Source organism: Zootoca vivipara, chromosome 10 (genome assembly GCF_965207765.1).
Source record: "Zootoca vivipara chromosome 10, rZooViv2.hap1.1, whole genome shotgun sequence".
NCBI classification, from domain to species: Eukaryota; Metazoa; Chordata; class Lepidosauria; order Squamata; family Lacertidae; genus Zootoca; species Zootoca vivipara.
In genome coordinates, this window is record NC_142593.1 from 58,665,546 (window position 1) to 58,679,273 (window position 13,728).

At 43.9% G+C, this 13,728-nt stretch overlaps 1 protein-coding gene across 1 annotated transcript in view; it reads left to right on the forward strand.

The window, feature by feature from the left end:
• Nucleotides 1–13,728, forward strand: part of CELF4 (CUGBP Elav-like family member 4) — a 710,986-nt gene that overhangs the window by 441,892 nt on the left and 255,366 nt on the right. The window contains exon 3 of the mRNA XM_088652806.1: nt 2,350–2,398. Coding sequence (XP_088508932.1) covers nt 2,350–2,398 — 49 coding nt within the window. The remainder of the gene's footprint in view (nt 1–2,349; nt 2,399–13,728) is intronic.

A 13,728-nucleotide genomic window follows, 5' to 3' on the forward strand; every position in this document is an offset into this window, starting at 1 on the left:
GAGGGGAGACGGTGTTTTGCTATTGCCTTGGTTTAATTGGATTGGATTGGAAGGTCAGCAGTTCAAATCTGCATAATGGGGTGAGTTCCCGTTGCTTTGTCCCAGCTCCTGCCAACCTAGCAGTTCGAAAGCATGCCAGTCCAAGTAGATAAATAGGTACTGCTGTGGTGGGAAGGTAAACGGTGTTCCTGTGCGTTCTGGCACTCGCCATGGTGTCCTGTTGCACCAGAAGTGGTGTAGTTACAGGTAGGTAGCCGTGTTGGTCTGAGTCGAAGCAAAATGAAAAAATTCCTTCAGTAGCACCTTAAAGACCAACTAAGTTTATATTTTGGTATGAGCTTTCGTGTGCATGCACACTTCTTCAGATACACTAGAAACAGAAGTGTCAGACCCTATATATATACAGAGGGTGGTGGGGGTGGGTGGGAATGGGAGATGGGCTGATGGGAGTGGTAAACCTGTAGATGGCTGTTAATGGCTGCTGGTGGCTGCAATTAGTCCTGGGCTGAGGTGCTAAAGAAAGCTTGATCATGCATAATGAGATAAGAATCCGATGTCTCTATTCATCCCAGGTGCTTCCATGGTTTTAAGCTTGGTAATGATTTCCAATTCAGCAACTTCCCTTTCCATTCTGTTCCTGAAATTTCTCTGTAATAAAACAGCTGCTTTGAGATCTTGTATAGAAGTGGTTTAGTCATGCTGGCCACATGACCTGCAGAAAAACACTGGCTCCTTCGGCCTGAAAAGCGAGATGAGTGCTGTACCCCATAGTCACCTTTGACTGGACTTTACTGTCCAGAGGTCCTTTCCCTTTTTTTCCCTTTTTACCGAATACTTTGGAACCAGAAATATTACTGATCTGCTTCATATCACCCAGAGATTTCCCAGTGTATCCTGATTTACCTTCTTCCTACTGCTGTTCTAGAAGGCTTCATTCTTTGCTCTGCGATTTCCACTGAGAAAAAGTGGGGGATCCCAGTGATTATAGTGGGTGCTTGTCACTTGATGATAACAGCACTGAGTAAATAGTGTCACATTTGGATGGGTCATTATGGAGATAACGCCATAGATTAAATTCTGTACCTCCTCAAATGCTTTCTAATGGACTGAGTTCAGGCATTTGGCTGCAGATCTTCAAGTGTACAGAAATTAGTTATAGAAAAATAATCTGGTGTGGGCTAATATGTAAACCAGCACTTTAGGGAACATCAAATCTGTTTTGGTGTGTCTCTGTTTTCTCATTTTCTCAATCCTAAATTCAGTTCTCCACCTGTCCACAGCAGTTTGCAATTTTTTTTAAAAAAAGATCTCGTTAAAAAAATGCAAGCATTTTAGTGAAGATTTCTTCTAATGCATGCATTTTTTGGAAAGCAATTTTACCTAATATAATGCCTTTTGATGTTATTTCCAAAAAATGTGCATTTTAATGCACATTTTACCTTATAAATGCATTTTTGTACACTTGGTTGGAGAACTGTGTGGCAAAATTTGGAGAAATGTAGAAGCTGGCTGAGCAGAGGGTATGTAAGTCCCCCCCCCCAAAAAAGGGGGCATTCTGGGAATGAGGTTGGAACCTGAAGACCCTCTTCTGTGACTCATTTGCAGCTCAACTGCTTAAGTCACCAGAGGGCTCCTAAATAATAGCAGAGGTTTTGCCAACGTCACAAAGTTCCAAACTTCTTATTGGAGTCAAAAACACTGGGAAGTGGGTAGAGAATGTGCCCCCCCATGGCCTCTCTATCAGGCCACGGGCCTTTTTGAGCCACACTTCTTAGTGGTCCAGCTTCACACCCTCCTTGAGAGATTTTTTTCCTAGCTGGAATATGTCATTGAACCCTGATAATGCCTGGCTGAAGGATAGAGTATGTGTAGAACCTAGTCAACTGTACGATGGTAACATTTACAGCTATTCCTCTGTCTGGTTCTGCCTCTGGCTCCATTGACCACTGACATGTGGTCCTCAGAAGCTAGCCAGAAGGGAATGAGGCCCTCAAACTTTTTTTAAAAAAGTTCCTTATTCCTGGAATAGAGATTCCTTCCTTCCTTCCTTCCTTCCTTCCTTCCTTCCTTCCTTCCTTCCTTCCTTCCTTCCTTCCTTCCTTCCTTCCTTCCTTTTTGAAATATATTTTTGATTCTCAGTAGCTTGAACTATGCAACAGAATCATAGAGACTCTGCCCCATGTTTATAGGAGGACATTGCAGATGGCAGAGATGGTTTCAACCCTGTTGAAATATCTTTCTGCAGCCCCTGCCCAAGCGGAGGTTGTTCTGAACTGTCAGCCTACGCAGGCAGCCCTTGGAAGCTGTTGCTAACGGTGCTCCTTTCTCTCTCCTTGTGTCTCCTCACAGATGAACAGACCGATCCAGGTGAAACCAGCGGACAGCGAGAGCCGAGGAGGTAGTTGCATTTTGTGTTTTCTTTTTCTTAGCCCCCAGCTCTGCACGTAATTGTTGTCTCAGGCTGCTCTCGGGCAACGCGCGGATCAATTAGTAACACAATCACTGCCAAAGCAAAATTCCCTCTGCAGCAAAGATGCTCTTTATTAAATCTCCTTCACTTCGCCTTCCTTTTGCTCATATTCAATTATTATTTGATTTTAAAAGGCAGGTAGGTGCCAACGATTGCTCAGGAAACAAATAACGGTCTTGTTAAGAAGTGAGCCCCTAGATGCTGATTTAACAAAGTTTAGCAGTCTTGACTGTAGCAATGATTGTCCGCAGGCAGCCCAACTCTCTAAGTCTGAGCTGCTATCTTGGTTGGTTAGGGCAGAAAGTTTTGTTCTTCTTCTGCCTCTCTGGCCTCCTTTTCCTTTGCTAAAGGGGGCCTCTCCACTTTGGAAGGAAGTGAAATTGGATATTGCCAAATGATGGTCAACTGGCCTGGCACCATTTAATCTTGTCCCTGTTGGTCCAGCCAAATGTTAATCGAGGTGTGATAAAATAATGGCCTACAGTCTCACTTGTAAGGAAGAGAACAGTGTTGTCAGAAGCAAAGGTGCATTGCACACTTTAATGTTTCATCGCTTGTGTGCAATCTAGGTGTCGTTAAAATCTTGGCTGCTACAAAATCCAGCTGCATCGTAACGGTGTTGTTGCAAGATGGCACCAGTTTTATTAGTGAGCATAATTGCTTACGAGGGGGGTCAGTTGATGTGGCAAGGTGTATTTTGGGACTCTGGAGAGAAGAGAAGTTGGACATGTCTGTTCTAGTGGGTTTGCTAGTCCAAAACAGCAGTTGCAACCTAGCAGATATGTCTTGGGATCCCATCCAGTTGGCAATTGGGACGTGTGAAATGCATTCACTTTTGGAGTTGTGGTCTGGAGTTGTGTAGCATGTGTATCCAAATGGAGATTCAACAAAATGTCAGCTACGTGTCGTCAGGGGACTAAGTGTCACAACCTGTGATATAGTCAGCATTTCTCCAGGCTAGTTAATTGGTGCAAACTTATTTGCAATGTTGATTAAATCCTGGTAGGTGTTTTTGCCTCTGGAAGAGCTGGGCAGATGTTCCTCCACTGCCTCTGCACTGCCCCCACAACCCCATCTGGATGTGCAGGCACTTAGTGGCCCCCAAACTCCTTTGTTAACGTTGCGAGTACTCTCTCCTGCTCATGAACAGAAGCCTGGCAAAAGTGGCTTGATCTAACCTCGTGATGAAGAGGAAATACGTAATGGGGTGTGTGAGAGAAAAAGGATTTCTAGCCCCTGAACTTGAACTGTGCAAGCCTTTGCAATACATATATATAGAGAGAGAGAGGGAGGGAGAGATAGTGAGTGAGTGAGAGAAGGCTGGGGGGGTGGGGGGTGGGGTGCGGAGACAGCCTGCTGTCTGTCAAATGGGATGCACCCAAAATAATAATCAGACCAGCCAATTTGCTGAGTGCTCCTTGAGGGTGTGTTGCCTACGAGCCGGCCAGCTTTACTGAGATTGCTAATAAGCACACAGGTCGTGCACAGTGTTCCAGAGAGAAACCCCCCACAATTTGCAAAAACTCTCTTAGCATTGCAATGGCCTCAGCTTTCGGGAAGGTGCTTTGGAAGGGTGCGAGCGCGTGAATCATTTATACCTGTCACACAACTCCCTGGTAGCCGCCCTCTTAGTATTTTAGCTAATTACCTCCCCCCTTGTTCACCCCGCTGCTGCCTTGTTTACTTGCTCATCCCGGCTTTTATTCTAATACGAGGCGCGAGTGTCAGGATTGGAATGGGAACCACGTCGTGCCGATTCCCAAAAGAGGAGCTGCTTCCGGGCTGGCAGAGCTGCTTGGAGGACACCTGGACTCAAGGGCAATGACGGGGAAACAGTTTGGACCAAAGGGAAGGGCTGGGTCTGAGAGGGGGCGGACAATAAAGCTTGGCTGGGTGCAAGCACGGCCATTAAAATGCCAGCAAGGCATGCCGAATGCTAAATAGGAAGATGAACATCATGAGTCCAGAGTGTGTGGTCAGATGCATCAGCAGGCAGCCCAAGACTAGATTGTCCTGTCCACACCGTGGTTCCTGGGGGTGAGGCTTATGTTTCTGACATGCCAAGCAAGGAGCGTGGGGAGCTGTCCAGGAGGTCAGCAACTGTGGTGTTCAGGATAGGCAGGGGAGCTGTCCAGCAAAGAGAGCTCAGCAGGACAAGGTGTTGTGTCAGTGGACGACAGAGCAAGTTTATAGGTGGCCCTGTTGCTTGCAGCGCAAAGTGGCTTGCAACCCAAAGCAGTTGGGCTGGTGTTGTGGGTCTGCCCTGCTAGCTTCCAAACAGCATCACCCTTGATGTTTACCTGGCAGGGAAGGGGCACCGTGGCAGCAAATTTGAGGCAGTGTTGGGTGCACCCCTACCTCCTTGCCATCTTGCTAGGCTAGAATTTGGGCTCTGCCCCAACAGGTAAGCCACTTCTGGACCCAACCCTCCCTGGACCATCAAAGGGGTCCTGGTCTTGGACCACATGTTCCTCCTCGTGAGTAGGGCTCTGGGACCAGAGTCCTTGTGGTTCCAGACTAACACTCTGCCTTTTGTTCTGTGTTGTGGACCGCCCTGAGTTCTACGGATGAAGGGCAGCGTACAAATCTACATACAAAAAAATGCAAAAATTCAACACAGCTTTGTTAGTTTGTTTTGTTGCTATTTTGTTAAAGTTGTTAATATTGTTTTATAGATATGAATGCTGTTTTACTTTGTAATCCTATAACATGAGTTTTGGTGTAACTGTGATGTTTAGCTTATTTTTTAGATTTTTGTTAATGGTGTTACATAGATTGTAATTGTTTTATTTGGGATTTGAGATTGTTTTACTGATGATTTGTTAAGTATTCTATACGATTTATGCTATATTCGTGATGTTCCATTATGGATCATTTTTATATTTTGTTTGTAAGCCACTTGGGGATTTATTTGAATAATAAGCGGCATAGCAATATAATAATAATAATAATAATAATAATAATAATAATAATAATAATAATAATATCCTTTTTATTAGCTTATTATTACAACACAAACAGAAACAATGAAGACTTAAAAAAATACAGATACAAAACAAATAATAAGCGTATATCCACATTTCAATTCTTATTCTTTTCTAATTGACTTCCTTCGTCCTCCACACGGGTTTAATTCCATATTTGGTAAACTTTTTCTTTCTCATTTCCTTTTTCCTACTTTTTCCAATATTTTATACTTTTACACCATATTTTGTTTTGCAAAAAATTACTCAAAGCAAGTCCAGGTACTGATTTTAGGACACTGCTTTTTTAGATAATCTCTATATTTCCCCCATTCTTTTTGGAATTTTTTGTTTAGATCAGGGGTAGTCAACCTTTTTATATCTACCGCCCACTAATGCATCTTTCTTGATGGTAAAATTTCCTTACCGCCCACCAGTGCTGCAATAACATGTGTCCTACTGCCCACCTGGAATCCTGAAACGCCCACTAGTGGGCGGTAGGGAGCAGGTTGACTACCCTTGGTTTAGATTGTCCCCTAATTGCATCCATCATTTTGGCCAATTCAAGGTAATCAAATAATTTATCTTTCCACTCTCTCTCTCTTTGGTACTATCTCTTTTTTCCAATTTGTTTGCAATTAAGATTCTTGCTGCCAATGTTGAATTCAGGAATATTCTCTTATTTTCACTCGCAATTTCGGAGTCTAATATGCCCGGCAGAAAAGCTTCTGTTTTGTTTGTTTTGGGGTGTTTTTTTTTTAAATAAAGGTTTGTTTAAATATTTTCTTCATGAATAAGAAATAATTTCCAATGTGCTGGGGAAGCTCTTCCCAGATGATGGTCTCAAGAAGGTGATATTCAATGCTAGTCCCCGAAACCCCAGAGAGTCTCTGCCAAACAGTGGAGACAGTACTGTGCTAGACAGACCAATGGCCGGACTTGGTATAAGGCATCTTCTGGTGCTCCTCTGCTTAATACCCTTCTGTGTGACCAAAAGTCCCCAGCTTGAAGTTCGCGCTCTTCATGCAATACCATCTCCTCCAGCTCCAGGGAACAGCGTAGGGTTTCATGCCAGGTCATAGCATCCTGGAGAGAACAAGTTGCTGATTTTACAGCTAGGTCACTGGGAAATCTTCCTAGACTACAGCTTAGAGTCTACCTAATGAAAGAGCATCTTGTTTTGTTGTAAAATAAAAAAATTCCTTCAGTAGCACCTTAAAGACCAACTAAGTTTTTATTTTGGTATGAGCTTTCGTGTGCATGCACACTTCTTCAGATACAGTGAAATGGAAGTTTCCAGGCACTTATGTAGAGAAGGGGTGGGGAGGGGTGGGGATGGGGAGGGGGGATCACTCAGAAGGGTGGTGGAAATGGGTGATTGACTGACTGATAGCTGTTGATGACTGCAAACGACTGCAAATGGTTTTGCATGAAAAAGCAAGGGTTGAGATGGCTGAAGATCGCTTATCATGTATAATGAGATAAGAACCCGATATCTCTGTTCAAACCAGGTCCCTCCATGGTTTTGAGCTTGGTGATAAGTTGCAATTCAGCAACTTCTCTTTCCAGTCTATTTCTGAAATTCTTTTGTAGTAAGACAGCTACTTTGAGATCTTGTATAGAATGTCCTGGGAGATTGAAGTGTTCTCCTACTGGTTTTTCTGTCTTCTGGTTCCTGATGTCAGATTTATGTCCATTTATCCTTTGGCGTAGGGTTTGGCCTGTTTGTCCAATATAGAGAGCTGAAGGGCACTGTTGGCATTTGATGGCATACACAATGTTAGAGGATGAGCAATTAAATAGTCCTGAGATGGTGTGTTGGATGTTGTTGGGGCCAGTAATGGTGTTGTCTGGGTGTATGTGGCAGCAAAGTTGGCATCTGGGTTTATTGCAGGCTCTGGTACCAGAGTCCATGTTAAGTCTGGTGGTTGTATTATTGTGGGTGAGGAGTTGTTTAAGATTGGGTGGCTGTCTGTAGGCAATGAAAGGTCTTCCTCCCAGAGCTTGAGAAAGGGAGCGGTCATTGTCCAGGAGAGGCTGTAGATCTCTGATGATGCGTTGTACTGTTTTAGCTTGGGAGCTGTATGTGATGACTAGTGGTGTTCTGTTATTTTCTTTTTTGGGTCTGTCTTGCAGCAGGTTCTCTCTAGGTATCTGTCTGGCTCTGTTGATCTGTTGTTTAACTTCATCAGGTGGATATTTTAGTTCTAAAAAGGTTTGCTGTAGATCTCTTAGGTGAGATTCTCTGTCTGTAGAGTTGGAACAGATGCGGTTGTAACGTAAGGCCTGGCTGTATACGATGGATTGTTTGGTATGTTTGGGATGGTAGCTAGAAGCATGTAGATATGTTTGTCGGTCAGTTGGTTTTCTGTATAAGGTGGTGTCTATACGTCCATCCTGTATTTTTATAGTAGTGTCCAAAAAATGTATTTCTTGCATAGATTGGTTCATTGTTAGGTTGATGGTGGGGTGAAAGTCATTGAATGTCTGGTGGAAGGTTTCCAGGGTCTGTTGTCCATGTGTCCAGATAATAAAAATATCGTCAATGTATCGCAGGTACAGGAGAGGTTTGAGTGGGTAGGAGTTAAGGAAACGTTGTTCTAAATCTGCCATGAAGATGTTGGCATACTGTGGGGCCATGCGGGTGCCCATGGCTGTGCCGCTGATCTGGAGGAACAGGTCATCACCAAATTTGAAGTGGTTGTGGGTAAGGACAAAGTGGCAGAGTTTGGTAGCAAAGTCCGCTGTGGTTTTATCTGAAATGGTGTTCCTTATGGCTTGTAAACCATCATTGTGTGGGATGTTGGTATATAGAGATTCCACATCCATAGTGGCTAGTATAGTATTGTTAGGAAGATTGTTCAAATATTGTATTTTCCTCAGAAAATCTGTGGTGTCACGTACGTAGCTGGGAGCACTGATAGCATATGGTTTCAGAACAGAGTCCATATAGCCGGAAACACCCACTGTAATGGTGCCAATACCTGAGATGATGGGGCGTCCTGGGTTTCCTGGTTTGTGTATTTTGGGTAGAAGATAGAAAGTTCCTGGCTGAGGTTCCGCTGGTGTGTTTGTGAGGATCTGTTCTTGGATGTGTAGGGGTAGCTCCTTAATAATCTTGTTCAGTTCTTTTTTGTATGCTTGTGTGGGGTCTGAGTCCAATTTCATGTAAAAGGCAGTATTGGAAAGTTGTCTGTGGGCCTCTTGGATGTAATCAGTTTTGTTCATGATGACGACAGCTCCACCCTTGTCTGCCTCTTTAATTATAATGTCTGGGTTGTTCCTGAGATTTTCTATGGCTCTCCTTTCAGCATGGTTTAGATTTTGTTGTAAGCGATGGTGTTTTCTGGTCACATCCGTTTGGATTCTGTGGCGGAAGCATTCGATGTACAGATCTAGTGTGGTATTGCGTCCATCAGGAGGGGTCCATGTGGAGTCCCTTTTTGTGTAACTTCTTTTCGGTGGTAGTTGGTGGTCAATGTTCTGTTCATTGATGCGTTTGGAGGGTGATGGTTGTTCCCCAGTAAGTTGAGAGGTGTTGTGTTGTGGGGATGTAGTTTGTTCTACTTTGTCTTGTTCTTGTGTGTGATGAAAATACTCCTTCAGGCGTAAACGGCGGAAAAATGCTTCCAGCATTTTGTTTTGTTGTCTGTAACTAATGGGCAACTGAACCACGAAATCCCTTCTGCTTACAAGGCTCCCCTGGGCAACCCATATTTTTTAAAAAAGGAAGGGAGTTTTTTGTTGTTGTTTTCCCCCAAAACAGCAACACTTTCTTATTGTGTCAATTATTTAGGCTTTTATTATCATTTAGGAAGGCATTTAGGAAGACGCACATTCTACATGCACACCATCAGGGTCCCTGACAGTACCTTGTAGAGCAGCATAAGCTGAAAGGCAGGTCTCAGCCCTAAGGAAATTACCATCTCAGATTTGATAAAGAGAGGCCACATTCATGGCTTCCCCCCAAAGAATTCTGGGAGCTGTAGTTCATTTATGGTGCTGAGAGTTCTTAGGCAGCCCCTAGGCTACAATTCCCAGGGTTCCCTGTGAAGAGGGATTGATAGTTAAACCACACCAATAATTTAAACTCTTGTGAAGGGAGTTTCATGGCAAGATAGTATATTTTGAGAGAGCCAATGTGACGTAGTGCTTAGTGTGTTGAACTAGGACCCGGAGGACCAGGGTTCAAATCCCCACATGGCCATGAAGCTCCCTGGGCGAGACCTTTGGAACCAGTCGCTCACCCTCAGCCTAAACTACATCAGAGGGTTCTTGTGGGTATTAAATAAGGAGGGGTGTGTTCATGTATACCACCTTGAGCTCTATGAAAAAAGGTGGGATATAAATGCAATAAGTAAATATATAAATAGGCATGTAAATTAGCTGTGGTTCCTGTACTGCAGGGGGTTGGACTAGATGACCCTTGGGTACCTTGACTCTACCATTCTATGATTTTATGACATTAATTGTGTAAATTAATACCACAATACCTCAAGGACCACCTCTTTCCATATGAACCTACCCGGACCCTGCAATCATCTTCTGAGGCCCTTCTTCATGTGCCCCCTCCTCAAAAGGTCCGGAGGGTGCCAAAGCTAGAACAGGGCCTTCTCTGCAGTGGCTCCCTGTCTGTCGAATGCTCTCCCCAGTGAAGTTCACCTGGTGCCTTCATTACACACTTTTAGGCACCAGGCAAAAACGTTCCTTTTTAACCAGGCCTTTGGGTGATCTGATTTACATCCTATAGCCTTTTAAAATGTGGTGTAGGTGGTATATTAATAATAATAATAATAATAATAATAATAATAATAATAATAATAATAAATGCACATGTAATGATAAGCATTGTTTTTGGTGCGGTGGAAGGAAAACACGGGATCTCTGAAGAGAAAGGGAGCATGGCTGTTCCCATTGTTTCTTTCCATTTCTCCGCTTTACTCCTTCCTTCCTGACTCGCCCTTCAAAAAGACAAACCTGGGTTGCTTGATGTGAATGAACAGGGAAGTGTGTGAGAGAAAGTCCAGAGGTTATTTGGAGTTCAACTGTTGCCTATGCTCTGTGCTGAGGCATTGGGGAGGGGGGGGGGAGAGGCAACTCCCAGGGAGTTCGTGTTGCGTTCCAGCTTCTTCGGCACGCAAGTCTTCCCAAAACAAGCCATTCCTCTCCGGCGGTGTGGAAATGCTGATAGGATTCACTGCCGAAGGTTGATTGCAGTGCTTGTCAGATTACACGCATGAGGCTGCTTAGCTTGGGACCTTTGGTGGGGAGGGGAGGGGGGGACAAGGAGAAGATTCTTCGCTGTGACTATCTCTAATGGATTCCGTGAATATAATTTTTTTTTTTTTGCTGCAATGGTTGTTTTAGGGGGTCAAACGGCAGAAGTTGCAGAGGCTGTTGCCTTAGCTCAGGTGCATCACATCTGCTTTGCATGCCCTAGTTGAGTCCCTGGCATCGCCATGTGGGGCTGAAACAAACTCTTACATGAAACCCTGGAGAGCCTATGGTCCTTGGGCAAACAGAAGAAGAGCCTGCTGGATCAGGACAGTTGTGATATCTAGTCCTTCTTCTTCTTCTTCTTCTTCTTCTTCTTCTTCTTCTTCTTCTTCTTCTTCTTCTTCTTCTTCTTCTTCTTCTTCTTCTTCTTCTTCTTCTTCTTCTATCCCTTGTAGCCGAGTAAGCTTGTCTTCCATAAACACGGTTTTAACAGTGAGTCCGTAAGTGACTGTGGAGACCAATTCTGGATCCACACGTCCTTCCACAGCAGGGACATTGGTTTCCAGGTGGGAGTTGATCACAATATGGATTTGCCAAGCGTGCCTTCCTCTTAGCACGTTCCTCCCTTGCGTCCTGAGTTCGAGCGTCTTCAAAGCCCATGACACCTTTGGTAAAGGCTGTTCTCCAACTGGAGTGCTCGCAGGCCAGTGTTTCCCAATTGTTGGTGTTTATACTACATTTTTTTAAGATTTGCCTTGAGACAGTCTTTAAACCTCTTTTGTTGACCACCAGCATTATGCTTTCCATTTTTAAGTTCAGACTAGAGTAGTTGCTTTGGAAGATTATAATCAAGCATCCAAACAACATGACCTGTCCAACGAAATCTATGTTGAAGAATCATTGCTTCAACACTGGTGATCTTTGCTTCTTCCAGTACACTGGCATTAGTTTGCCTGTCTTCCCAAATGATGTGTAAAAAATTTCAGAAACACCGTTGATGGAATGGCTAATAGCCATTGATAGATGCCTCTTCCATGAATTTGTCTAATCCTCTCTTAAAGTCATCTAGGTTGGTGGCCATCACTGCTTCCTGTGGCAGTGAGTTCCATAGTTTAACCATAGTTTAACTATGTGAAGAATTACTTCCTCCTATCTGTCCCAAAACTTCCAATATTGAAAGATGAGCTCTGTAAGGACCATAGCCCAGTGATGGAGCATCTGCTTTGAATACAGAATATGCCATGTTCAATCCCTGGCATTTTCAGGTAGGACAGAGAGAGAGACTCTGCTGAACAGAGTTGAGTAGAGGGAAACCGCTAGATCCTAACCCCTGTGCCAGATCAGAAGTTTCAATTGCACTTCAAGTCATTCTTGGATGCAAACCTTGTCTCAGGGGTTCCAACTACTAGCAAAGCTGAAACACCCACCAAGCCAAATATCAGCATAGTCAGGATTCAGGTGGGAAAAAATGTCATATATTAAGCAGAAACCCTAAGGTGACAACATGCTTACATACCTAGAAAGAACTCGTGGACATGCAACAAAATGAATGTTGGAAGATTCAGGGCAGATAAGAGGCAGATAGTTGAACTGTGGGACTCCCTCTCACAAGAGGCAGCGATGGTCACCAACCTGGATGGCTGCAGAAGAGTACTGGACAAATTCATCTAAGAGAATATTTTTGATGGCTATTCAGTGCCTGTAGAGTCGGAGGCAGAAATGCTTCTAAATGCCAGTTGCTGGAAAGCACAGGAGCGAAGAGTGCTCTTCTGCTCAGATCCTGCTTGTGTGTTTCCCACAAACATTTGGCCACTGTAAAAACCAGATGCTGGACTAGATGGGCCAACGGCCTGATCCAGCAGGCTCTTCTTATGTTCTTAGCTCCCTGCTCCCTATTTCTTTAATTACAGCTCAGCAAAATGCCCTTTCTCAACTTGGGGACACATGAAGAGCTCTGCAATCTCCTCTTCTCAATATACAGGTTGCTTGTCAATGAATTATTAGGTGCATTAATAATATATTTATAGACATGCTACACAATTAATTTGCCAAAGCATTAACTGAACTCTGTCATTCGAGTGCCTTGGAATAATGGCTTGGAGCGCGGCTCCTTTATGGCTCAGAGTACAGGTCCTTTATGGCGAGTCTGCGGCGCCTCCTTCTAACAGGCTTGTTATTACCCAAGGCTGCCATAACCCCCTCCTCGCATTGTGGTTTATAGCACATCAATAGCAAATGTGTTCCCTTTATTGGAAGTGATGTGCATTTTACTATAATATAGCGGAATTTGTGCAATCTATATGGATGCGTTAAGCATCCAATGAATTGGCTTGCCGAACAGTCACAATTGCAAATGCTTTATTGAATTCCACCCCCCCACCCTCCTTCATCTAAAGGTAGGAATACAGCTGAAGTTGCCGCAAATTTCCTGCTAAAATAGGTGGGTGGCAAACACTTTTCAAAGATGCAGTATTTCACCACAATCAAAGGGGAAATCTCTGATAGCCCATGACATCAAACTGGGTGGGATAGCTAAGATTTCAGAAGGCAGATCCAATATGATTTTCACAGGATGGAGAAGAAGGCAAAAAAACCAGCATTAGGAACTTTGACAGTTAATTGTAAAATTTTGTAGATGAATGGGAAAGAGGCTGAAATCGTCGTCGTCGTCACCCTCCACCATTCTGGGCAGCTTCCAACACATATAAAATCATATTAAAACATCAAACATTTAAAACTTCCCACCTCCAAATCTTGTAAGAGCTACCACATATAGGGTGGGGCAAATTTATTTTCTATTGTTTGGGGGCATGGGCTCTGAAACGGCAGGGTCAAATGACAAGAAAAAGGAACGACTGGGCAAAACATTAGGAAGGACTTCCGGGTGGAACAGGCTTCTCAACGGTGGAAGAGAATAAACATTAGAACACAGCATGAGCCCTGCTAGATCCAGTCAATGGGTCCAGCATCCTGTTGTCACAGTGGCTGGCAAAATGGCCCAGTGGGAAGCCTGAAAGCAAAGTCTGAGCACAAGGGCAATTCTCCCCACCCATGATTCCCAGGAACAGGTATTCCAAG